At 40.3% G+C, this 26,164-nt stretch overlaps 1 protein-coding gene across 9 annotated transcripts in view; it reads right to left on the reverse strand.

The window, feature by feature from the left end:
- Nucleotides 1-26,164, reverse strand: part of nckap5l (NCK-associated protein 5-like) — a 567,643-nt gene that overhangs the window by 218,325 nt on the left and 323,154 nt on the right. For all 9 annotated transcript variants that reach the window (XM_080199314.1, XM_080199316.1, XM_080199313.1 and 6 more), the window contains one exon: nucleotides 13,700-13,831. In XM_080199314.1, the coding sequence (XP_080055440.1) occupies nucleotides 13,700-13,831 (132 nt within the window). The remainder of the gene's footprint in view (nucleotides 1-13,699; nucleotides 13,832-26,164) is intronic.

Genomic DNA, 26,164 nt, shown 5'->3' on the forward strand with positions numbered 1-26,164 from the left:
TGAAGGGAATGTGCACTGGAGAAACTTACAGGGTCCGAGAAAAACAAACAAGTTGTTAATAAAGAGAAACGCAACTTGAAGGAGCGCAGAAAACAAAGCAAGTGGAGATAACCAAGTACAAGAAACACAATACTGCTACCATACCTCCAAATGTTACAAGCCAAGACACAGAAGAACTGTTGACCTTCTGATAAGGTGGAAAGTTTCCTACAGGGAACAAAGGGGAATGTTGTGATTTTGTATGCATGCCATTCTAATATAAAGCCGCTTGGTGGAGCAAGGATCAACATGGAACTGGACAGTAGCACCACAGTATGATCTGTGGAATCACATGGTAATAAACTAGAACACACTGGAAGCCTACCTGCAAGGAGAAGCATATCCAAGCATGGCAGTAACCTATTACATATAAATAGTTGAAAATTAACAATGGTTCATGTTTAAGTATACATGTCTCAAAATCTCATCACTGAGTCCTCTAAAGGATCCATGTTATAGTAGAAAGAATATCAGACATTTTCTATTGAGGTAGAAAATAAATAGTTACATCAGAAATTGTGTACATGCCAGAACTGTAAACAAGTTTTATTAAAAAGACTTGTCCTTATACACTTTCAGAACCTCTGGACATCCAAAAGTACTTCACCATTCATTAATACGACTGGAGTGCAGTCACTGTTGTAAGGTAGGTAGCAGCATGGCTATTGTGTTGTAATACAGTTTTTACAGTCATTTATTTCAATTGTTATTAATTATAATTTCAAACCACTTACCAGAGCATTGTCAAAAAAGGAAATGTTGCTATTACATTTTTCCTGGCTGTTACTAGAGATACAAACATTTCTCGAAATAGCTACTGTAAACGTATAAAGGACAGATAGCATCATGCCTGATTTTTTAACCACTAGATGTTGCTATGGCACTTTGCAGATAATATTCACTCCAAAATTGCATTTCTTCGCTAGTTACACCACACTGTTTCCGACCAGGATATAACTGGACAGTCATATTGGTATTCACATTTTCCATAGGAAAGTTTGTGCACAAAGAGGCCATTCAGCCCATTGCGTCTTCACCAGCCAAAAATAAATCTAGTTGCCCATTTCAATCCCATTTTTCAACACCTGATCTGGAGCCTTGCAGATTACAGCACTTTATATGCAGATCCAGATAACTTTTAAATGAGTTGAATTGAGCCTTAACCACCAACTTAGGCAGTCAATTCCAGATATTCACTGCCCTCTGGGTGAAAATGTTTTCCCTCATGACCTCTCTAATCCTTCAATCACCTTAAATCTATGCCCCATAATAACTGAACCTTGTAGGGGAAACAAGCCTTTCCTGTCCAGATCCTTCATAAATTTGTTCACTTCAGTCGGGTCATACCATAGCCACCTTTGTTCTAAGGAAAACAACCCTCTCTAGCCTAGCCTAGCCTAAACTAACCTATCTAATTTCTCCTCATAGGTGCAATTTCAAGCTTGGTAATATTGTTGTAAATATACTCTGCTCTCTCTCCAGAGCAATTATGTCTTTGCTGTAATGTGGTGACCAGAACTGTGAATAAGATTCCAGCTCGGCTGCATTATACATCATTACATCCCAATCAACACCTCCCCCAATAAGGGAAAGCATTCCATATGCTATCTTTATCATCTTGTCCTGCCACTTTCAAGAACACACGGACATGTACTCCAAGGTCTCTCACATCCTCAATCTCTCTCAATGTCTTCCCACTTATTGAGTATTTCCTTGTTTTGTCTGCCTTCTCCAATACCTCACACATTTTTGGATTCAATTAATACCATTTGCGACTTCTCTGTCTGGAGTCTGGAGTTGAGAAATATCCACTTCACACGACCAATTTTTGTACCATCTGCAAATTTCCCACTCATTTCACCCACACTTAAGTCTAATTCATTAATAGATATATAGCAAATAGCATGGGTCCCAATACTGAGTCTTATGGTGCACCACTGGAAACTGTTTTCCATTCGCAAAAACAAGCATTAACCTTTATTTCCTGTCACTAAGCCAATTTTGGATCCAACCTGCCTTGTATCTCATGAGGTCTCAATTTTTTGACCAGTCTGCCATGTGAAATCTTGCCAGATGCCTTACTGAAATCCACATAGGCAACATCCACTGTGCTACACTCACCAATCCTTCTGTTACTTTTTTAAAAATTCTACTCAGTAACTACGATACAATCTTCTTCTAACTAAATCATGCCGAATATCCCTAATCAATCCGTGCCTAAGTGACAGTTTCTCCTGCCTCTCTGAACTATTCCTAACAATTTGCCAACCGCTGAAGTCAAAGTGATCGGCCAATAGTTTTCTGGCCTATCCCTCGCGCTCTTTCTAAATAATGGTCCAAGTTACGCAGACCTCTAACGCTCTGGTTATCCTACCTGTACCCATTGGGATTGGCATTGGAAAATGATTACTAGAGCATCCACCGACAGCAAATTTCTTGCCATTCTTGGGCCTTCACCTGGTGTCAGGATGATTCCCTGCACTTACTTTGTACCTTAATAATGGCACAACTGAAATTCTGGGCCCCTTAATTGCAAAAGGGTTACATTGCAGCAAAAGTAAATGCAGCACAAGTACACCACTTAACAATATTTGGGCCACCAATACTCTATTTGTAATGCATGGGGAGATGTAATAAGGATAAATTAGTACACCATTTGGTGTACATGTGTCAAAGTCATGAAGCCAACATGTTCTGTTCAGAGCACTGCTGGGTACCATGTCATGTCAACTGCAGTTAGATTCCAGGAAATGTAACCTGATATCAGTCATCTGGTTCATGGCACAAATTCTGTTTAAAATTAAAACTACAATACAGAACATCTGTCCAGGAAATGCAATTTTAGATTTGTAGGGGTTGTTAAAAATAATTTTATTCCCACTGCCACTTGCAAAAACATTCATTATTTTTAAACATGAAGCAGTTTGAGGAAGCATGCTGCTCCTGCAGACAAGTCTCTGGCTCCATACATCTTTCTAAAGAATTAGAACATGAAGGAAAGCTGAAAGATCAGCAGTCTGAGTACGCCTGCTGAGCTATCTTGAAACTGTCCTCCATGCTTAGGAAGGAACTTTTATCCAGGAAGTACTAATATTTCATAGCATGCATTGGCACATCAAGGCGGCATGGTGGCACAGTGGTTAGCACTGCTGCCTCACAGCACTAGGGAGCCTGTTCCGTTTCAGCCTTGGGTGACTGCCTGGTGGAGTTTGCCCAGTGTCTGTGTGATTTCCTCTGGGAGCTCTGGTTTCTTCCCCCAGTAAAAAGTCTGACAACACCAGGTTTAAGTCCAACTGATTTATTTGATAGTAAACTCACTAGCTTTTGAGGGGTTTCCCTCTTCTTCAGGTGAGGAGGGAAACCCCTCGAAAGCTAGTGAGTTTACTATCAAATAAATTGGTTGGACTTAAACCTGGTGTTGTCAGACTTTTTACTGTGTTTACCCCAGTCCAACGCCAGCATATCCACATCATTCTTCCCCCAGTCCAAAGGTGTGTAGGTTAGTGGATTGGCCATGCTAAATTGCCCTTAGTCTCCCAAGATGCACAGGTTGGAGGTGATTAGCTGGGTAAATACATGGGGTTAGGGAGGGGATGGGCCTGGGTAAGATGCTTTGACAGAGCATCAGTGGAGACTCATTGAGCCAAATGGCTTCCTTCTGCACCATAGGGATTCTATGATCAAGATATTTTACTCGTGCCAGAGTAATCGTAAGACAGCTTTACTTAGTCAATATTTCACTGTTAACAAATGTGGTTGTTCAGTGCTATTGTGCCACAGGAACAAGAAGGAAACTGCCACCATTTTAATTGGACAGCACATCTAAGATATTATCCAATAAAGAACTAACGTCACCGAAAAAGCCTTTGAAAATTTTAGCAAACTAAGGCAGAGCTTCTCAACTATAAGTTGTGTGTAAAAATCCAAGTTGTCCAAATGCAAGAATCACAGCATCATCAGGCATTAACATATGATAAACTCACATTTTCAAATACATTTTCAGCCCATTTCCATTAGGTTTGCAGGCACTTGTGTATCTTCAGACAGTTTAACATTTAAATTGTGAATGAAAATGGAGAGAAACAAGTAAGGAGAAATTGATTATGTAGATAATAAAGCTGGCAATCTCAGTTCTATTGATTTCTGAATAAGCATTGTTTTGTGCCAAAATATATTCTAAAAATATATGACTTTACTTCAGAAACAAAATACCATTCAAGAGCCGGGACATTGATTTAAATTGTAGGAAATTAACCTCCAAATTAGGAATGTTTTTCGAAAGTCTGACACTGAAATTTTTCCTGAGATTTCTCCCAATCCCTCACTATAACATAACCATGGAATAACATAGCAACAGGAACAAGGATAGAGCATACAGCCCCTCAAACCTGTTCTGCCATTCAACGTGATCTTGGTTAATATTCTGCTTCAACTCCATTTTCCCAACCATTCCCCATATCCCTCAATTCCCTGACAGAATCATCCCAAATTGCCCATGAGAAGGTAGTGGTAAACTAACTGCTTGAACTGCTGCAGTCTATGTGGTGTAGGTCCACCCACGGTGCTGTTAAGGGAGGAATTCCAGGATTTTGACCCAGCGACAGTGAAGGAATAATGATATATTTCCAAGTCAGGATAGCAAGTGAGGGGAACTTCCAGGTGATGTTCCCATATGTCTGCCACCCTTGTCCTTCTAGATGATAGCAGTGGTGGGTTTGGAAAGTGCTGTCTATTGAGTCTTGAGATTCTACGGTACATCTTGAATATGTTACACACAACTGCCACTATGCGTCAGTGGTGGACAGGGTAAATGTTTGTGGATGTTCTTATGGATGTGGTGTCACTCAAATGGACTGCTATGTCCTCAACAATGTCAAGCTTCTTTAGTGTTGCTGGAAGCTCAATATTTTCATTATAAGATAACCGCTTCATCCCAGGAACCAATCTAGTGATCTTTTACCATATTGCCATCAAGACAAGCATACGTCTTTGTACCCTTAGATATAAAGGCAACACCATGTAAAACTATTCCAGGTGTAGCCTCACCAAAGTTCTATATAATTGTAGCAAGTCTTAATTCCTTGTTTTGAGCATATTAGTTTCCTTACAAAAAAGGCCAACGCGCAATTTGCCTTCCTAATTGCTTACTGCGCCTGCATGCCAACTTGTCCTGTTCCTCATACCAACATTTAAAATATGTCTCTCAGAAAACCCTGAGGAAAAGTAGTTGTGTCATTCCTTCAGAGTTCCCAATTATACTCTGCCAAATTTGTGACACGGTGGGAGAACCTCATGGACTTTCTGTCCTAAATAAGGAGTGAATATAATCAACAAAGGTTGATCAGTTCTCAATCTCAAAACAATTGAAAAATACATAAATACATTTGAGCAGCTGGTTTACTCCCATGTTGATGCAATGTGAGTTTCAATTATTGTTCCCGTGCCATTTTCTTCTGATTCCCTTAGTGCAGTGATGCCATGCATTTCAGCACCTGGGACAACTGGACAGCTCAGGGTATTCCCAGGTTCAGAGGAGGAGTGCGGGTCAGTTTTAATATTTAATTTTAAAAATTCTGTAGCATGTCTAGACACCACTGGAAACTTTAGGCTCCTTATGCTCATTTGTGGCTCTGTCTGAGAGAGCCCTAAAGCTACATTTTGGTTTGTTCTTGCTCCTCGGGAAGAAAGTTGAAGTGAAGAGGACATCATTTTATCTTAATTCTTTTACAAAAAAATGAAGTTCTCTCTTCAGGAATCCATGCCCTGGGTGAGTCCCACTTCTTCTAGAGATCTCAGCAAGAGCAAGTCCACCAAATTCAAGCTGAGGGAATTCCTAGCTATGTTTACAGCCATTGTGACAGGCTTCCTGAATTCTGATGGCAGCAGTCAAGAGTCTCAGCACTAGACCGAATTGTCAATTTGAATTATATGCTAAAGTCTCTGAAGTGAGCTTGAAAGCTAAGCCTTCAGATTCAGACAAGAGTAGCACTACTAAACCAAGGCTGAAAGTTTCAAAACTTCAGGTGCGCTGTCTACACTTCCTTATTGTACATAGGTAGGTTATTCAAAAACATGCACAATTGTCCAACTGACTGGTAAACTCTAAGCAATAACTTGTATCTTATATGAGCCACAAATTGGTGAAACCGAAAATAAATTGAAAATGCATTGTGCTCCATGAGTGCAATTATTGCTGTGGTGGTGGGCTGAGTATGTTAGCTCTTACAAGTACATTGAAAAGAAATGAAGTTCATGTGGATCAAGAGATGACATCCAGTAACTAGAATGCCACGTGTTACCAGAATAAGATTTGGAAAACGGATAAACATAGAGGGCCAATGGTATCGGAATGTATACACAAAGAAAGAATTTGAAGGTCAAGCATTATGCTTGTGGAGAGAGAATAGAGCCAATGTTTCAAGTCAGAATGACAAACTTGAAATATTGGCTCTATTGTCTCTCCAGAGATGCCGTTAGACCTGCTGAGATTTTCCAGCATTTTCTGTTTTTGTTTCTGATTCCAGCATCTGCAGTATTTTGCCTTTATCTTTATGTTTGTGTATATGCTTTATTTTGAAAGTAGGTGTATTTCTAACTATATATAACTGTTATGTATAGTAACTGGCAACAGAAGGATCATGCAATATAGTTGGCAACAGAGCGAAGATCTAATAGAGATGTGAAGTAGCGTGACATGAATTAAAATCAGGAGTAATCCAGTGTTGGTGACTTTAGATAAACTACCTACAAAGTATGTGTTCTGTGTCCTTTGCAGATGGAAATGTGTTATCAAGGATATATATACATTGCATGTTTCTGCCCAGAAGGCACTGAGGTAGTTATCCTCTCAGTACAAATTATATCTACACTTTATTGGCAAGGCAACAGAGGTTTCTTATTTCATTTACAAAACGTTATCTTGGATTTTATTAGAAGGCCCCATTTTCCAAGGTTACTTTTGACAAGATCAGTTAAGAATGTTTATGTAACAACGTCAGGCGCATCAATAATGTTTTCTAGAAATCATAGCAAAGAAAAGCAAGCAATTAAATTTGTTATTGAATGCTTTGCATGATTGTGCACTGCAAGGTGACATGAGGCTCTTTGTACTTGCAATGCAATTTGACCTTGATGTTCAAAATGCAAATCAACCAATAACCGATCACAACACAAAATTACTTAGTGTATAACATAAATTGCAATGCAGCTAAATGCAGAGAACTTAATCTAAAGCATCTAATCCGTAAACGCTAAGAAAATTAAGACACATTGGGCAGGATTTCACGGCCTTGCTTAAACAAGAGCGTAAATTCCCACCTCAGATCAATAGACATTTCCATTTTCCACTCCTCGCCCACTCCAATTCCATGGCAGGCGGAGTGGTAAATTCTGGCCACTGTACCAAGCCAGAAGCACACTAAGTAGAGATTTTTTTTCTCATATACCATTCATAAAGTCACAAAACTTACAAACTATCTTCCAAATAAAATATGCTCCCCTCAAAAATTTTCTTGTAGTTGGACTGTACTAAAGATCATTCATTAAATACCCTAAGTTTACAGATGTTTTACTTGAAAACAATCTTAAACTCTGATGAAGAATCTTCCTGATTTGAAACGTTGGCTCTAATCTCTCTCCACAGATGCTGTCAAACTTGCTGAGATTTTCCTGCATTTTGTGTTTTTGTTTCAGATTCTGGCATGCACAGTATTTTGTTTTTATCTTAGTAATTCAGAGAGCCAGGGCAGTGCTGAGGACCTGGGTTTGAATCCCACCGTGGTGGATGGTGAAACTTGAATTCAATAAAAATTTGAATTAAACGTCTAATGATAACCATGAACCTACTGTCAAATGTATTAAAAACTCATGTGTTTCACTAATGTTCTTTGGGGAAGGGAATCAGCCATTATTTCCAAGACTGGTCTATATGTGACTGGAGATCCATAGCAAAATGTGACACCCACATCCCAGGCACAACTAAAAAACCCCACAAGTTTATATCTATGAGTAAAGGATAAATAGGTTGGGTTGTCTGACTAATGAAAAGAGAGGAGTTTCAACAGAGAGTGTCTCCACTTGTGGGGAACAGCAAATTTAGAGTGCATTGATATGGGATCAACCCCTAGAAATAGGACATTCAGGAGAAACCTCTTTACCCAAAGAGTGCTGAGGATGTCACCACAGAGCTTGGTCGAGACGAACCGTACAGATGCATTTAAGAGGAGGCTCGACCAACTATGAGGGAAAAGTGAATTGAAGATTATGCTGATAAATTCAGATGAGGGACAATAGGAAGGATGGAGGATTAACTGGAGTGGAACATGATCTCTGGCATGCATTGGGCTAACAATTTTATGTTATTAATTAAAACCTTTTATCCTCTGTTGACTTTTTTCTGTACCTGAATCCACTGTAATGCAAGCTTCCATCTCAGTTTTCTCACCATTAATCTCATCACCCTTCAATCTGATTGGTTAAGCAGATAGTCAGTTGTTTGCCCTGGTCACTTGTGTCCCAGGTCCTGGCTTCTCCCACTGTACAAGTATCAGCTCATATTTCCAGTAACATGCTTTGCAAAAAAAATTAAAACCTAACCATGCAAGAACAAGTTTAAGTCAGGGACTGTTACGATTCACTCTGGCACCAAATTATTACCCACCATATGCTATAAATGGTTGGAGACAATAGGGTGTTTTGAGATGAATAAACTAATATGAACCAAGCAGGCTTCTCAGTCATAACTATTGCGATCTCACATGTATTGGTCACAATCAGAGAATGCTTTGTTATATGCTACATAAAGTACATTTTTAATCAGTGTAATTGATTCTTAGTGCCTAAACATATGCTGCTAATTGAAGCATTCTGGCTATGTTTATTGTGCATTTGCACTGAACGTATGTGATAATATCCATTTTAGTTGAAATGTTATTTCAGCACACGTATTATCACTTCATTCAGGTATGTAGTGTATTTTATGTTCATTATCACCACCACAGGCCCTGCCACAAAGTCCAAGATCCAGAGGAAGATGGGAGATAAGATATTCCAGGTAGATAGGTGGCACTTAGGGATGTTGGGACTGACAGGTGAAAAATATCCAGGATCCACCTAGCTCACCTTCTACTATCCTGGTAGTGGTATGGTGCAGCAATAGAGGAGCTGATCCTCTATTGCTAATCATAGCAATCGCTTCATCTGCAACAGGTATAAAAAACTATAATCTGTCAATTGTGAAAGGCTTTAGGTCCAAAGTGGCCTATTTCTTTCAAACATAATACACTTATTATATTTCACATATCGCACACATTACTCATTCAGAGCTCAAAATATTACTTTCTGAAAGTAATTTAATTTCCGTTTGAATGAGTCAAATTGGATATGGAGATTAACTAAAGAATAGCATGTTTGCTGTGTTGAATGCCAATAAAGGGAAAAGACAGAACTTGCAATTAAATAGTGTCCTTCACGACCTTAGGATATTGCAAAGCACTTGCTAGCCAATTAACTACTTCTAACCTATCATCGTTGCAATGCAGGGAAACGCAGCAAATCAAATTTTGTTCAAGGCAAACTCTGACAAAACAGCAGTGAGATAAATGGCCAAATAATCTGTTTCAGTCATGTTGGTTGAAAAATAAATACATTAGGACACTGGGCTAACTTCCCTGCTTTTGATTCAATAATGCTTGCCATTTTTACAGCTAAGCAGGAGACTTGCAAGGCTCACCTCATCTGAAAAACAGGAGCTCCAAAAGCAAGAACCTTCTCTGTACTACACTGATGCATCAGCTTAGATTGTGCGCTTGAGTCTCTGGAATGTGTCTTGATCCCATAAACCAAGAATTCAGAGCTGAGGGGCTACCACTCGGTTAAGCTGGACACAGTTATTTAAAATCAAGGGATGAATTTTAGGATATCACCATCACTTACCCAGATCCAACATTCCCTATAGCCAATAACCAAATGCCCTGAAGAAGTCATCACGTAACTCGGTATTTTTTCTATCACAACAATTTTACTAATGCTCGGTAATGTGGAATTTTAATTAAATCATACATTTTACTTCTATGGATTATTATCTTGCAGTGAACAAATAGAAGAAATTCACATTATAAAACTTACAGCATTAGACCGCACATTTCATTTTCCATTCTAGGCGACATCAAATAATATACTCCAAGTGCCAGCTATATTAAAAAACGATTACTTTCCTTACATCCCTGTGAAAATCACTTTGAATACTATTTTCTTGTTAGGCTTTATGCAAATGAAAATTCTTCTTGTTTGTTGTATGATATCAACAAAGTATCTGAGCATTTAAGAAGGTTTTTGTGTGTAATACTCTTTGAAATTCAGACACATTATAATTATTTCTCATTACATTAAACATACTAAAGAAAGAATTAGAATAATGAACAGCAACCCAGAAACTGGAATGGTACCAGAAATAATACAGCAGCACTGACACTGAATTTGCACCTGATGTTTCCACCCACAAGGTTCACAGAATTTACCATGTCAGTATCCAAACATATGTTACATTTAGCTTTTATGGCAGGACAACAGATGTATTATGTTGTGTTACATAAAGTTGAGCTTTATGCCAAATAAAATGATTTTTAGTTGACTGGCTGTGTGGCAAGGTAGCACAGCGATTAGCACTGCTGTTCACAGCGCCAGGGATCCGGGTTCAATTCCTGACTTGGGTCACCATTTGTGTGGAATTTGTACATTCTCCCTGTGTCTGCATGGGTTTCGTTCGGGTGCTCTGGTTTCCTCCCACATTCTGAAAAACACGCTGGTTAGGTGCATTGACCCAAACAGATGCCGGACTATGGCAACTAGAGGAATTTCTCAATAACTTCTTTGCAGTGCTAATGCAAGCCTTATTTGCAACTAATAAATAAACTTGACTTACTTAACGTGTGAATTTAAAAATTCAGACCAAAAATGACCTGAACTCACAGCCAAGATGGCTACCCATTACTGTATATTCCACATTCCAACTCCAGTGAGATGGGAACAACATGTCTGCAAAAACCCATCAATGATAATGAATTGACCTCAGAGGAATGAGAGTGAATCATATTTCCTATTTCACTAGTGCAACTCCCAGATACTCAGCTAGATGGAGACAAACTATCGACTCCAATTATTTTTTGAACATTTTTATGGCAGAGGTGGGCAGATTCTTGATGAGCACGGGGCTGATAGTAATCTCAAATCTGCATCCTATCAAATCGGCCAGAGGAGGCTGGAAGGGCTGAATGGCCTATCACTGTTAATTTTTTTTATGTTCAATAATGGAACCTTGGCTAAGGGTGAAAATTGCCATACCTGGGCGAGGCAAGTTACAATTGAAATATACATTCATGTTTCAATTACTGGTCAGGTAGAGGGAGTAGCCACATGACAAACCAACCCTTTGCATATTTTAAGCAAATGCTTTCCTAGCAGAACTGAGGACAATCAGCTGAGAAAGATCTTTCCACTCACTCTCTCTCTCTCTCCATCCACACTGCAAACTTTTGAACCCTACCTGTTAAGTTTGACCCTCGCTCTAAAACTTCTGAATGCTGAACATTTAAAGAAATAATTCAACTCCACAGTCATGATTCCAGAAGAATAGATGGATTATTTATCTGCAGTTTTAAACTGCCTCAATGCTGAAACCAGAAAACCATCGAGGGAGAGCACCAAGACCACCAGGTTCAGCCTGAAGTGCTTCACCGCACTCCATGCACATGAGCGTATGCACAATAGGTACACAGTTAAGTACTCACTGAATGGGCAAATAGATCCTTTTGAAACAAAAGCCAAATAACGATTGGGCAAAGGAGGGAGCCATTTGACCTCATATGGTTGTAATAATATATGTAAATAAAAAATCCTACTTAACATATATCATGCCAGAAAATCTATGTTAATTTGCAGAAGAGAATATAGCTGTTAAATTCTCTACCTTGGCATTGCTCACACATTCACTGACATTTTGGACCAATCTCAAATTAAAATGCCTACTGTTCGATGTGATTCCATGATTGGGTAGCATTTGTTGAGCAATCCTGAGTGCAATAATAGTACAACGAAATTAATTTAAGATAATTAGTTGAGCCCGCAAATAAGCAATGAGTAAATTCACTTTTTCTAGAAGAAACATACATTTATACTCATCAACCTGTTCTCCACAAACTGAAGGAATATGTTCAAGCCTTGCACCTTTTTTGAATTACCCAGACATTTGGAGAGCCTATTGTTCCCCCTTGCTTTCTCCATGACAACACCTTGGCTAGAGCCAACTTGCCAACCAATCAGCACCCTTTTCCTTCTGTATTATATACTGCTGATTGTTTGAAATTTAGCATTCTTGCATTTGTCCTAATGAGTGTAAGGTTAAAAGTTTCAGCAACATATTTCTCTTTTCAGCAATGTTCATTTTTATATATCTATCACATTACAGATTTTATTTTTAATCATAGATCCTGATCTATGCGAGAAAGAAAAATACTAACTGAAAACATCTTGAGAAAAACTACTTGATTGATTCAGTTAATAGTAATTATCCATAGAATAGTTGCAGCACAGAAGGAGGCTATTCATCCCACTGATTCGTGTTGGCATTCTGAGAACAGCAATTTAGTTATTCATGCTCCTTTACCCTTTCCCCCTTGCCATGTAAATGTCCTCCCTTCAGGTGCTTTTCTAATTTCCTTTTGAAATTGCAATCAAGCCTGCAGCCACTACACATTCAATCTGTGCATTTCAGACCTTAAGTACTCACTGCATAAAAAGGCTTTTCCTCACGTTACCGTTGGTTCTTTTACCAATCACTTTAAATCCTCGTGCGCCGAATCTTGACCCTTCCGCTACTCGGAATAGTTTCTCGCTATTTAGTCTTCATGATTTCGTACATTTCTGTTAAAACTTCTCTCAACCTTCTCTTTTCTTGAGCTAAACCTCAGTATTCTCAAATGAATCCCATCTGGTCCATGGTGACATCAACTTTAAATACAGCCAGCCTATCTAATGCCTCCTCTTTATTAGCCCACCCAATAGCTTGACCATCTTCTCTTGCACTGTAACTTTGGTGGCATCTTCTTCCTTGTTAAAGTATGCAATTTAGTATTTCAGCTAAGCCTTCTGCCTCCATGCATGTCTTCCCTACTTGGCCCTGCTCCTCCTCTTATTACCCTTTTGCTATTTATATACATACAGATTTTTGGGTGCCCTTTTTTGTTAACTACCAGTCTCTTCTCATATTCTCTCTTTGCATCTCTCACTTCCTTTTCAATTCCCCTCTGAACTTTTGATATTCAGCCCAGTTTTTCTTGTATCAACAGTCTGACATCTGCTATAAACATCCTTTAATGTATTTCATTCTATTCTCATTTTTATTTGTCATTCAGGAAGCTTGATATGTGGCTTTGAAAATTAAGCCACTAGATTGGTTGGGTTTGTGTGCTTAATTGATAGATGTTGCTATATGTCCATATTGCAGCATATCTGCCTTGCCTCACGTAACAAAAATTCCTCATTTGGATTCATCAGGCAGTGTGACATTTTGAAATATGAAGGAAACATCTCCCGTGTATTAAACAATCACTTTGTGGATTTTTACATAAATACAACATAATGGAGACAAACATTACTTTCTTACCTCTAGTGCTCGTAATCGTTCCAAAAGGTGCAATGTGTTTTCTTCTTCCTCAATACTGCTGGAATATTTATCAGTTGTGTTGATGTTTGCTGCTGTCTCCTTGCATGCTGCTGCTCCTTCTGACAATTTACCCTGAATAATAAGGATATTAAAATAAAGTTTCAACTCGCAGAACTAAACAATTTAAATAGATAACCCATAGGTTTAATTTAATACACTATATCAAGAAAACTTGCATTTATAACTTAAATAGGATCTGTTACCTGATGAGATCATGGCTGACCTGATTGTGGCCTCTACATTCCTGCTTACCCCCTTGACTCCCTTTCAGTCAAGAAACCATCAAACACTGCCTTAAAATATTCAATGATGCTGAATATTCACTGATTCCACAGATTAATAACCCTCAGAGAAAATTATCATCCTCTTCTCCATCTCAAATATCACCTAGTTCTTGTCACTCCTGCAAAGAGAAACATCCTTTCAGCATCCATGCTGCCAAGTCCTCTCAGGATGGTATATGTCTCAATAAGATCACCTCTCATTCTTCAAAACTCCAATGGATACGGACCAAACCTGTCCAACGTTTCCTCACAGGATAAGCCCTACATCCCAGGAATCAGTCGAGTGAACCCTCTCTGAACGTCTAATGTAATGGTGTCCTTTCTTACACAAAGAGACCAAAACTGTACAAATTCCTCCAGATGTGGTCTCACTGACACCCTGTACAACTGTAGCAAATCTTCCCTGTTTCCATATTATATATTCCCCTTGCAACAAATGCCAACATTCCATTTGTCTTCCAAATGGCTTGCAGTACGCTTGTAATAACTTTTTCTTATTTGTGTTCCCTTTTCTCTCTTCTTCCTTTCTAACAGCACTGTTAGTGTACCTACACCACATGAACTGCAGCCGTTCAAGAAGGCAGCTCAGCATGACCTCCTCGAGGGCAATTAGATGTGGCAAAAAAATGTTGGCCTAGCCAGCAAGGTCTAAATCCCATGAAAGAATTTTCTTATAAATGTATCAGGACATTCAGATCCCTCTGTACTGCAATGTTCCACAATGTCTCACCGTTCTATTCTTCCTTCCAAATTGAACAAATTCACATTTTCCCATATATATATTTCAGCTGCCAAATTCTTGCCTATTCGCTTAACCTATCCTTTTGCACTCTTCTTCCATATAACTAAATACAGCTTTTTTCACTGCGGTAAAATGTAAACTGACATTTATAACATGCCAGAAATAACTGAAATAATAATGGTATCTGATCAATGTTATTAATGTGTAAATCCACCAGAAAATGGTGGTAGGAAAGAAAACCCCCTATGAAAATGGCATCTGACCCTCATCTCCCCATGATTTTTATGAAGGCGCTGCACATTAATTGTCTATTAAACTCACCACAAAGTTAGCACTAGTAATTAACAGTGCAAGTATCCTCTGGTCCAGAAAGCAACCATTTAGGCTCAGGGAATTGCATTCCTTCAGGTAGTGAATTGTGGGAGATTTTAATAATGTGGAATATTACATTTGAAAACTGCACTGTCCTCTTTTCGCTTGCTCTTTCCTTCTCTCTCAGTACCTGATTTAACTTTAAATTTCCCATTCTAATTCACCCTCTGGCTCGATCTTTTCTCTATTTATTTCTCAATCCATAAATATCACAGTTAAAGAGATAAACTACGGGTCCCATCATTTAGCAGTGGCCCAGATGTTCTGTTGCCTTTGTCACAATGTTATTGGCTCACACTCCCACCAACATGTTGGGCTAAAGGAGGCAGAATGAAGTCTATCTAACTGGGCACACTACAAGATGCCCCATGTCAGTAGCTGCTGGACTATAAAGGTAGAAGACACTTTGGAGGGAATTTTCCCATCCCACCGGAATCATAGCAGTGGGGGAGAGGGGGAACCATGCAAAGGTCCGTTGAACACGGGTAGGATTTTCCAGTTTTGGGGCGAGCGTGGCTAGAAAATCCGGCCTTTTGAATATAAAGTCCTGCCCTCTGAGACCGAATATTGGATGGACAACAGTACGAATTGCAGTTTTGAGTAAAGTAAAATTCACAACAAAAAAGTGCCAGTGAGATCATATTCACTTCAGTTCATCACAATGTGTTATTGGTATTGCATTTATGCCTTATATCTTCATGTTAGTAGACATCTTTAATTATGTTCCTGTTGACAATTGACCACAAGATAAAAATAATCTTAATTTGACAATCTCACTCAAAGACACCAGAGAATAACCTGGTTGGGAAATTGTTGCGTGCAGTAGGATACCGTGTTTGTTGCCAAGGTACCTTGCCAGGGCAGACTAAAAGGACCTGTAGCTTGGGCTTCTGAAATTAAGTGGCACCCGAAGGGCAATGTGTGCAGCAGGTTCAACCAAAGTCAGTTTCATAATAGATTCTGTGACATTTCTCACCCCGAGTTTGAGGAATTTCTCAGTATAACACGAATTCATAATATCTGCTGAATATCTATGCTACACATATAGGACATAATTTTCTGTTTTTTTTGACTCAACTAGGTGAGAAATGTAGTCCATCGGCTCCACTGCCAGCTTTTTCCACTATATTTTTCAACACTTGGTTAAAAGGATCCTGGAAGCAGGTCCAATGACATCAGGTTGATGGGGCAGGATCTAAATGAGTTCACCCCAGCAGCAATGTCAGCCTTCCAGAGACGGATGTGTCTTTTTAAAGGGTGTCCCAATCTAAACATAATCGGAGAAACCCTACAGTACAGAAGGAGGCCATTTGGACCATTGAGCCTACCCGACAACAATCCAACACAAGCCCTATCCACGTAACCTCACATATTCACCCTGTTTATCCCCTTGACACTAAGGGACAGTTTATCATGGCCAATCCACCTAATCTGCACATCTTTAGACTGTGGGAGGAAACCAGAGTACCTGGAGGAAACTCACACAGACAGTGACCTGAAGCCGGAATTGAACCCTGGTCCCTGGCACTGAGACAGCAGTGCCCTACCCACAGACATAGGAATGCCCTCTGCTTCGCACACAGTCACAGCACCCCCAACCAGGAAATTCCTCCCAAAGCATCCTCACTATGGACCTCCACAAAGGAGGCCACCCCAACATTACCCAGACATGACCTTCTTTTCCAGCTGAGGGGTGTGGGGTGGGGTGAGGGTGGGGGTTGCGCTGTAATGTCCTTTTCCTCCCCTCTCTCACACACACACACACTCTTTTCCCCCCTCTCTTTACAAAACCGGATATAAACTCAACCAAAGTTGCATCATGCCAGCAAGGGGTAATGGGTGAATCCCTATGCAAGGGGAAGATTCTGTGAGGATGCCCACGTATGTATATGTAATGCATTTCCCAACCTTTCATGGCAGGAACCCCATTACGTCCTTGGTGGGGTTGGGTACAATCAAGTGGGGAAATCCTGTCAGTGTGAATGCCATTTTGGGATTCCCCTGGATGTGGTGCCCCCCCCCTCCCCCAATTGCCATTCCTACCCCATCAAAAAACAGGGACAGAGAATCCCCACCATAGTGTCTGTGTCATATTTTGACATTGCCGGCATGACATGTCAGTCCTGCAGTTACACACTTCAACAATGAGATGGAGCTCCAGAAACAGCACTGTCATATAACCCATTCCTAACGCAGCAAAGTTAATTCAATCTTATAGCTCCAGAAGACATTTCCAAAAAACACTTGTGCTATCAAGTTTCACTATTTTAAGCTGCACTGACTGTTATTTTTGGCACCCTGTCAGGTTTTTATCTCTTTCGAACTCAGTTCAGCAGGTGGTTTCTACTTCTGCTCACACCCTCTGTTGCACATTACCACCACTTGGTGGAGCTTCATACTGTGTAGATCCCCACACCCGAGCTGATAATGCATTGTAGGCCTATTACTTTTGCTTGACATTCTCTGGTCTGTTCCACAAGATATGCACTGATGATAATTTGTTTAGTTTTTTAAAAAAATCTACAAAACTGTGCTTTTTGTTTAATGTGCTGCACGTTGAATTTCTCTTGTAGCACTCAGCTATGTATAGCAGTAGATAACACTTAATATTTAACTACCTCACCAGATTTGTAGCCCAGCTAGCAAAGTCGTTGCTGTTTTATTTTTAACGGAGTAATATTTATAAGACTGAATCTCCTGGTATGTATGTGTTACATTAATTTTTATTTATACTTACAATAACTCCCATGACTTGCATTGGGAATCACTGATTGACCTCCCTGTAGGGCTCGGTGAATACAAGCTTCCTGGGGATTGGTAGTTAACAAACCAGGTGGAACTGGTGTCCGGAGCCCTGTATAAAGCAGGCCCCTGAGTGGGTCTATTATTCCATTTGCCTCAGTTGGAACCTGCTGTGCTCACTACAGGCTTGTGGGTTTTGCTTTACTTTACTTTATTTTGTGCAATAAAGCACTTTGCCCTTGAAGTTTGCTTACTGGTCATTATTTATTATTCATTAAACAGCCAACTCCTGGAGTTAATGTAATAGTGTAGCAATTAAGAGTCTGTATTTGCAATAAAACTGACAGTGAAGCGAACAGCCCTCACCATTGTTAAGGATTAGCGTGAGCAGCAACTTCTGGTGTCTGTACGGGCACAGTTAAATGTGGAAATGATGAAGATGTTGTTTGAGTTGGCCTGCTCTTCCACAAGCTTTATTAAGCTGGTACCTTGGCAAGAGATTCTACATTGCAATACATGCAAGGGTATAAACTTTGCAGCACTCAAGCGCTTGATACCCATTAAGTATGTCAGAAAAAGTTAGATGCTGTTCATTCAAATTTTAGTTATTGTCAGGTAGTTTCTCTATCTCACAATATTTTTTCTTTCCCAGTCTATTTCACTCTGTGCACATGATTTTACGTTGAACTAAATATTCAAACTTGCACTGCCGGGTTTAGGCTCCGCATGGCACGGAAAGGGTACTTATAAACTGATCAGTTGAGGAGGCAGGCTGTTGCTCGCTCACAGGTCCTAGATTCCTGTCAGGAGATACCACTCTGTTTCAGACACACAAAGGTGGCAAGTTGCTGCTTAAAAACCCACAAAACCTGTGAGCAGTAGTAAGCCTAATGAGTGGTAAGCACTGTTCGTTAGCCACTGACCCTAAAATCTGAGTGAATACAGTTAAAGTGCAGTGAACCTATTGTTGTTGACAGATTGTTTACGAGCTGCTGTTACATTTACCAATGGCGGCCAAGCACATGAAACACACAAAGGAAATGCTTTTCCACAATGTTAATGATGAAAGCACATGCTTTAATAATATTCACCATGTTAAGTGATAAAATCTGCAAACACCTGCGCTTTAAATATTTTACACACTGGCTGAGGCTTGGAGATTAGATTCAGACTTCTACAAAGCCAGTTGATTGAAAAAAACAAGATCAATAGGGTTTAGAAAATTGAAAGGCCTGCCTGCTGAGTGAAACGCACAAGGTGTGAAATGGTATAAACTGTGAAATGCATGACTGTTAACAAATCAATGGGGATTAAAAAACTTGGTGTCAGATGACACTGTTCAAATTTTCAACATCAATTATTTGGTCCAATATAATTACAACGCGAATTGTTCAGAAGAGGAACATAAACAGTAAATATCACAGGAGAGAAATTCTAAAGCAAGTGGCAAATTCTGCGATTGAAATATCACTGGACACTCAGAATTAAGACTCAACTTGAGCTGATGCTGTCATGGGATGTCCAACCTGGGAGCACTTCATTCCCAAACACTAAGGTAAGGTACGTCGACCCGAACAGAGTGTGGCGACTAGGGGAATTTCATAGTAACTTCATTGCAGTGTTAATAATAAGCTTAACTTGTGACTAATAAATAAACTTTAACTTAACATCCCTCAGCTTTCATAAAAAGAGAAACCCGCGTACACCATCGCCTCCAGCAACTACAATTAATTTCTGTAGCAACTTTAACATTATAAACATCCCAAGATGCTGTACACAGACATTATAAAATAAAGTATGACACTTACCTATCTAAGGAGGCGCCAGGTCAGTTTTCCAAAAGCTTAGTTAAACTGGTAGATTTTAGGAGTGGATTAAAGGAAGTAGCAAGGTGATAGGGAATGGGGCAGTGAATTAAAATCAGGCAGCAGAGTTTTGGATGGCCTCATGTTTACTGAGGGTAGAATGAGGGAAACTAGCCAGTGCAAATCTACAGGTATCAAAGGCAGGAATCTAGTTTCCAGCAGATGATGATGCAGGTGTGAAGTCAAGCAATGTTACAGAGGTGAAAAAGTGCTATCTTAGTGATAGAATGAATGAATTGGAAACTCATCTCAAGATCAAATGTGAAACCAAGGCTGTGAACAAGTTGGCTTAATCTCAGATTGTTTGGCAGGGAATGGGGTGGAGTCAATAGGTAGGGAACAGAGATCACCATAGTCCAGTTATGATGAGATAGAACAGAACCATGTGAGAGCAGTCCCACCCAGCTGCAGCACAGTAAAGAGGCATTGGTGAAGGATGGTGTGATAAACTGTGTCAAACGCTGCAGACAAGTCAAGAAGGATAAGGAGGGAAAGATTACCTTTGTCACTGCCACATGGGATGACGTGTTTGACTTTGATCAGAACCGTGTCAGTACTGTGGCAGCAAGGGGAACCTAACTGGAAGAATTCAAACACAAAGTCCCGAGAAAGATGGAAATGAATTTGGAAGACAAGAGCACATTCAATAACATCGGAGAGGGAGATTGAAGATGGAATGGTAGTTTACAAGGACAGTGATGTCAAAGATTGTGTTTTTGAGGTTAGGGTTGATGGTGGCAGAAATAAATGAGAGAGGGTCAACACCAAAAGAGAGAACCCTTTGGAATATCAGCCAGCACAAAGTCATTTAAACTACACATGCATGAATGTTGATACAAAGAAATAAGGGCAGGTAGTTTCAATAGCACAGAAGATAATCATTTTAAATTGCATGTTTAGAATATGGGCTTCCTTGTGTAATTTCTAACACTAGTGGCAGCTGTGAAAATATTACTGCTGCAGTTCAGTGAATCTGAATAATGTGAACTGATCTGACAATGGATAATCCAGAAAATAACAAATGTTTGTTATTGCAAACTCCTAGCAACCAGCCAGTTATATTCTCTTGTCAAAGATTCATCTCAACTATCTCTGAGCTCTCAGGCTGATCATCATTGAGTTTTGGCTTGGGCCAGGGAATAGAGAGATGTGTAATAGCAGCGTTTAACAACTGTGTTCAGGCATTGCATCACTGCATTTTGATAAGACACCTATAACACATGGCAAAGCTTGCAAAAACTCGCTCAACACCTTTGAAATTTTGTCAGAATTTTCCCAGCTGTTGGACACTTTCAGCTTAATCCCTGATGCACACTGGTGATTACATAACTACATCAATGTGTTGACTTTAATTAGTTACAACTGTGTATCAATTGAGCATTCATTCTGATGCTGACAAACTTTATTTTAGCTCTAACATGTAAACAAGCCTGGATCTGCTTATGAATTACTCAGTTTGAAGTTATGTACACTTAGAGGAATAGGTCCTGTTTAACATGCAGCCCACACTTAAACATGTGACAACCAGTTTGTATGTAGAATTTTAAATAACATTCTGTTCAAATGTGGGTTAACTGTTTTCCAAGGTCTTACTAAAACGGACATTTTTGAAGCCACTACCAAGCAAAAAGGAAATCCTGTCGAGATTGTAAGTATGTTTTCACGCTAACCATAGCACAGGGGATTCCCTGAGTTGTGTGTCACAATCCTGGAGAGACCAGGGCCTGGGAGAGGAGAGTGCAGACTTGGATTTGATTTGATTTATTATTGTCACATGTATTGGCATACAGTAAAAACTATTATTTTTTGTGCACTATACAGACAAAGCATACCGTTCATAGAAAAGGAAACGAGAGAATGCAGAATGTGTTGTTAGGGTGCAGAGTGTAGAGAAAGATCAAATTAATGCAAGGTAGGTCCATTCGAAACTCTGATGGCAACAGGGAAGAAGCTGCTCTTCTGTCAGCTGATAGGTGACCTTAGACTTTTTCCTGACCGAAGAATGTGGAAGAGAGAATGTCCAGTGAGCACGGTGTCCTTAATTATTCTGGCTGCTTTTCTGAGGCAGCAGCAAGTATAGACAGAGTCAATGGATGGGAGGTTGGTTTGAGTGATAGATTGGCCACATTCACAACCTTTTGTAGTTTCTCGTGGTCTTGAGCAAAGCAGGAGCCATGCCCAGCTGTGATTCAACCAGAAAAATGCTTTCTATGGTGAACCTGTAAAAGTTGGTGAGAATCGTAGCTGACATGTCAAATTTCTTTAGTCTTCTGAGAAAATAGAGGCGTTGGTGAGCTTTTTTAACTATAGTGTCGGCGTGGGGGGAGGGGGAACCAGGACAGGTTGTTGGTATTTTGGACACTTAAAAACTTGAAGCTCTCAACCCTTTCTACTTCGGCCTCATTGATGTAGACAGGAGCATGTTCTCCTTTATGCTTCCTGAAGTCGATGACAATCTCCTTCATTTTGTTGACATTGAAGGAGAGATTATTGTTGCTGCAGCAATTCACCAGATTCTCTATCTCATTCCTGTACTCTGTCTCGTCATTGTTTGAGATCCGACCTACTACGGTGGTATCATCTGCAAACTTGAAAATCGACTTGCAGAGGAATCTGGCCACGCAGTCATAGGTGTGTAAGGAATATAGTAGGGGGCTGAGAACACAGCTTTGTGGGGCACCAGTGTTGAGGATGACAGTGTCAAACCTCAGGGCCCCAGGTCAGCGGTGGGGATCTCCAGCCTAAACAAACAGTCTGCAGACCTGAAAATCAGACTTAAAATCAGAACCAACAGGCCCAGTTCCAATTTTTTATAAAGCTGGTCTGTCAGTATCAGATCAGTTTCACGGAGGTGCTGTTACTGCTCCTGACCTTCGGGTGGTTTGTGGTTTTGTTTTCTTTTAAGAAAGGTCACCACAAAAACTATGAAACTGGTGGAAGATCAACAACATTGAAGATAAAATGTTATCCTGGGTCATTTTTTCAATCTCCCAAAATTAATTAAGCTCTATTTATTGATTATACTTGGAAAAATTGGACAAAAGTAAGAAATGCTGACACAGCCACAGTAAAAGCTAATTGTTCAAAACCAGCACTGAGTCTAGATCCTATGAAAACTCAAATGAGTCATTCATGTTAAATGACAGTAGACCTGTTATAACTTAAGCTGCAGACATTCCCACATTCCATCAGTTATTTTCAAACAAAGGAACCCAGGCTAAAGTACACTAGTTTGCCACTGTGGTGGATTTAGAATTACTTTATGGATGATGTAAGTGAAGGTGCCCCATAGACTGACCTTAGAACATGGACCTTTTCCAGAAAATTTGCACGTAGGTTAATTAACATCATTTTCAAACCTGCTGCAATTGAGCCTTTCCAGCCAAATGTAATTATTCCTGGAAAACACGGCCCAGGATTTTGGCCTCTCCATCGTGCCAAAAATGGCAGATGAGCTCGGAATTCAGAATTCCTGCCCCCAAACACGGCTGTTTTTGTGGGAGTGGGATTTGAGCATGTTCAGTTTACAGAGCTGGCTGGCTATTTAAATCAGCCACTTCCGCTCAAGTTGGATTTTGGTGGGCTAGGAGTGTGATCCAAGGTGAACAGATTAAACCAGGTAAAAGCAGGTTGAACTTTGTGGATCCATTTGGACAACCAGGGCTCCCCTGGACAGCCCTGGATCTGGTCCAGAGACCTTCAGAGCAAGTCAGGTTTCTTTTGAGGTCTGTTGAGTGCCTTCTAGAATTGTTTAAAGTAGCCACAAATGTGCATAAAAATGCATAAATTCATTGTGGTCAAGCTCATGGGAACTTTTTTTATTCACTCATGGGATGTCAGCATTGCTGGCTATGGGCCAGCATTTATTACCCATCATCTAAGGTGGTGATGGATCGATACCTTCTTGAACTGCAGGAGTCCATGTGGAGTAGGTACATCCTGAGTACTGATAGGAAGGGAGTTCCAGGAATTTTGACCCAGTGATGATGAAGGAACAGTGACAGATTAGCAAGGCAGAATGGTATACGACTTGGAGGGGAACTTCCAAATGATCATGTTCATACGCATCTGCTGTTCTTGTCCTTCTGGATGGCAGTGGTCATGCATTTGAGAGTTGCTGTCTAAGGAACCTTGGTGAGTTGTTGCAGTGCATCTTGTAGATGGTACACACAGCAGCCACTGTGCATCTGTGGTGGGGACAATGAATGTTTGTGGAAGGGATAACAATCAAGTGGATTACTTTGTCCAAATGATGTTAAGCTTCTTGAGTGTTGTTGGAGCATCACTCATCCAGGCAAGTGGAGAGTATTTAACCATTTCTGACTACTGCCTTGTTCATGTTGGATGGGCATTAAGGAGTCAGGTGCTGAGTGTCTTGCTGCAGGATTCCTAGTCTCTGACCTGCTTTTGTAGCCAGAGTATTTCTATTGCTAGGTCAGTTCAGTTTCTGGTCAATGGTAACCCTCAAGATGTTGATAGTGGGGATTCAGCAATGGTAATACCATTGAATGTCAAGAGGAGATGGTTGGAACCTCTCTTGTTGGAGATGGTCATCACATAGCATTTGTATGACATGAACGTTACTTGCCACTTGTAAGTCCAAGCACTGATATTGCCCAGGTCTTGCTGCATTCATTATGAGGAGGCAAAAATGGTGCTGAATAAATCATCAGCGAACATCCCCATGTTTGACCTTACGATAGAAGGAAGATCATTGATGAAGGAGCTGAAGGTTGGACTGAAGACACTTCCTTGAGGAACTCCTGTAGTGATGCCCTGGAACTGTAATAGCTGACGTCCAACAACCACAACCATCTTCCTTTTTGCTAAGTCAATGGATGTAACAACTGACTGTCAGAATCTGTCAACTGTCACCTGTCAGCACAGCGGTTAGCACTGCTGCCTCACTATGCCAAGAACCTGGATTCAATTCTAGTCTTGGGTGACAGTCTGTGTGGAGTTTGCACATTCTCCCCGTACCCATGTGGATTTCATCTGGGTACTCTGGATCCCCCTCAGTCCAAAGATGTGCAGTTTAGGTGGATTAGCCATGGTTACTGGGATAGGATGGGCGATTTGGCCTGGGTGGGATGCTCTTTCAGAGAGTCAGTGCAGACTCGATGGGTCAGATGGCCTCCTTCTGAACTGTAGGGATTCTAAAATAATCATCTGTCAAGACTGTTAGGAGGCTCTTTCAAAGGAAGCTATCCAGCTGCCTACCCTATAAATTTTTTTAAAAATATCTGCCGTGTTAAGGAAAAATGTTCTCTATGGGAACAGGGCCATATGTTGGCATGGTGAGTGTGGCAAACATGGTAGGTGGATATAGGTACATCATAGATTGAATATGGATGATAATGAGGGGGGAGGATACCAGGGCATGAAGTTTCTTGGGTTGGCATGCATGGAGCATATGAAGTGTGTGGGGGATTGAGGGCTGGAGAGATTTTTTTTCGATCTTTCACAGTGTGCCAGTGCACAGATGCATATCTTTCTATCAACCCGCCTCCATATTCTTTCCAAGGGTGGTGGGCCTGCCTTCTAATCCACGCCACCCAGATCCAAACTCTCAACCTTTTCCCAGGTTGGGTTTGTGAAACTGGGAAGTATCCCGATTCTGCACATCTGACTCAGAAGCAAAAATTCAATCCTTAGGTATTTTACATTTGGAAATTTAAATATAACAGGAACTTGAATACAACTTTATTCCACCAGATGTCTCATCCCAGAAAAAGTTATCATTTAGGAACTGAAACATTTTAAGCTCAAAATACATGTATGTGTGATTTTACTGCCTGTTTATGCTATGCTCCCACTGCAGCGTAGTCGGAGAAGTTAGTAACAAGCCAAATCTTTATTCACTACAATGGAATGGGAAAATCCTGTTGGTGTGAAACAGTCAGAAAATTCTAACCATGATGTTAATTTGTAAAAGAAAGCACACCCATAATTATTGCAACTATCGGGGTGGCACGGTGGCACAGCGGTTAGCACTGCTGCCTCACAGTGCCAGGAACCCAGGTTCGATTTGCAGCTTGGGTGACTGTCTTTGTGGAGTTTGCATGTTCTCTCCATGTCTGCGTGGGTTTCCTCTGGGTCTCCGGTTTTCTCCCACATTCCAAAAGACATGCTGGTTAGGTGCATTGACCCAAATAGGCACTGGACTGTGGCGACTCAGGGAATTTCACAGTAACATCTTCACAGTGTTACTGGGAGCCTTACTTGTGAATAATGAATTAACTTTACTTGACTTTATTCAATAATCTTGCACTCCAAGTGCTATGCTATACTCAATAAGACACTGGCCAGAGAATTAGAGCTCCTACACTGGAGCACTAACCCATTGGTTCTCTGATCATATCTCCTCAATGCTGGTGTTTGCTTCCTGATTGAAAATCCT

This window comes from Carcharhinus amblyrhynchos, chromosome 11 (genome assembly GCF_965287045.1).
Source record: "Carcharhinus amblyrhynchos chromosome 11, sCarAmb.v2.hapA, whole genome shotgun sequence".
Classification (NCBI taxonomy): Eukaryota; Metazoa; Chordata; class Chondrichthyes; order Carcharhiniformes; family Carcharhinidae; genus Carcharhinus; species Carcharhinus amblyrhynchos.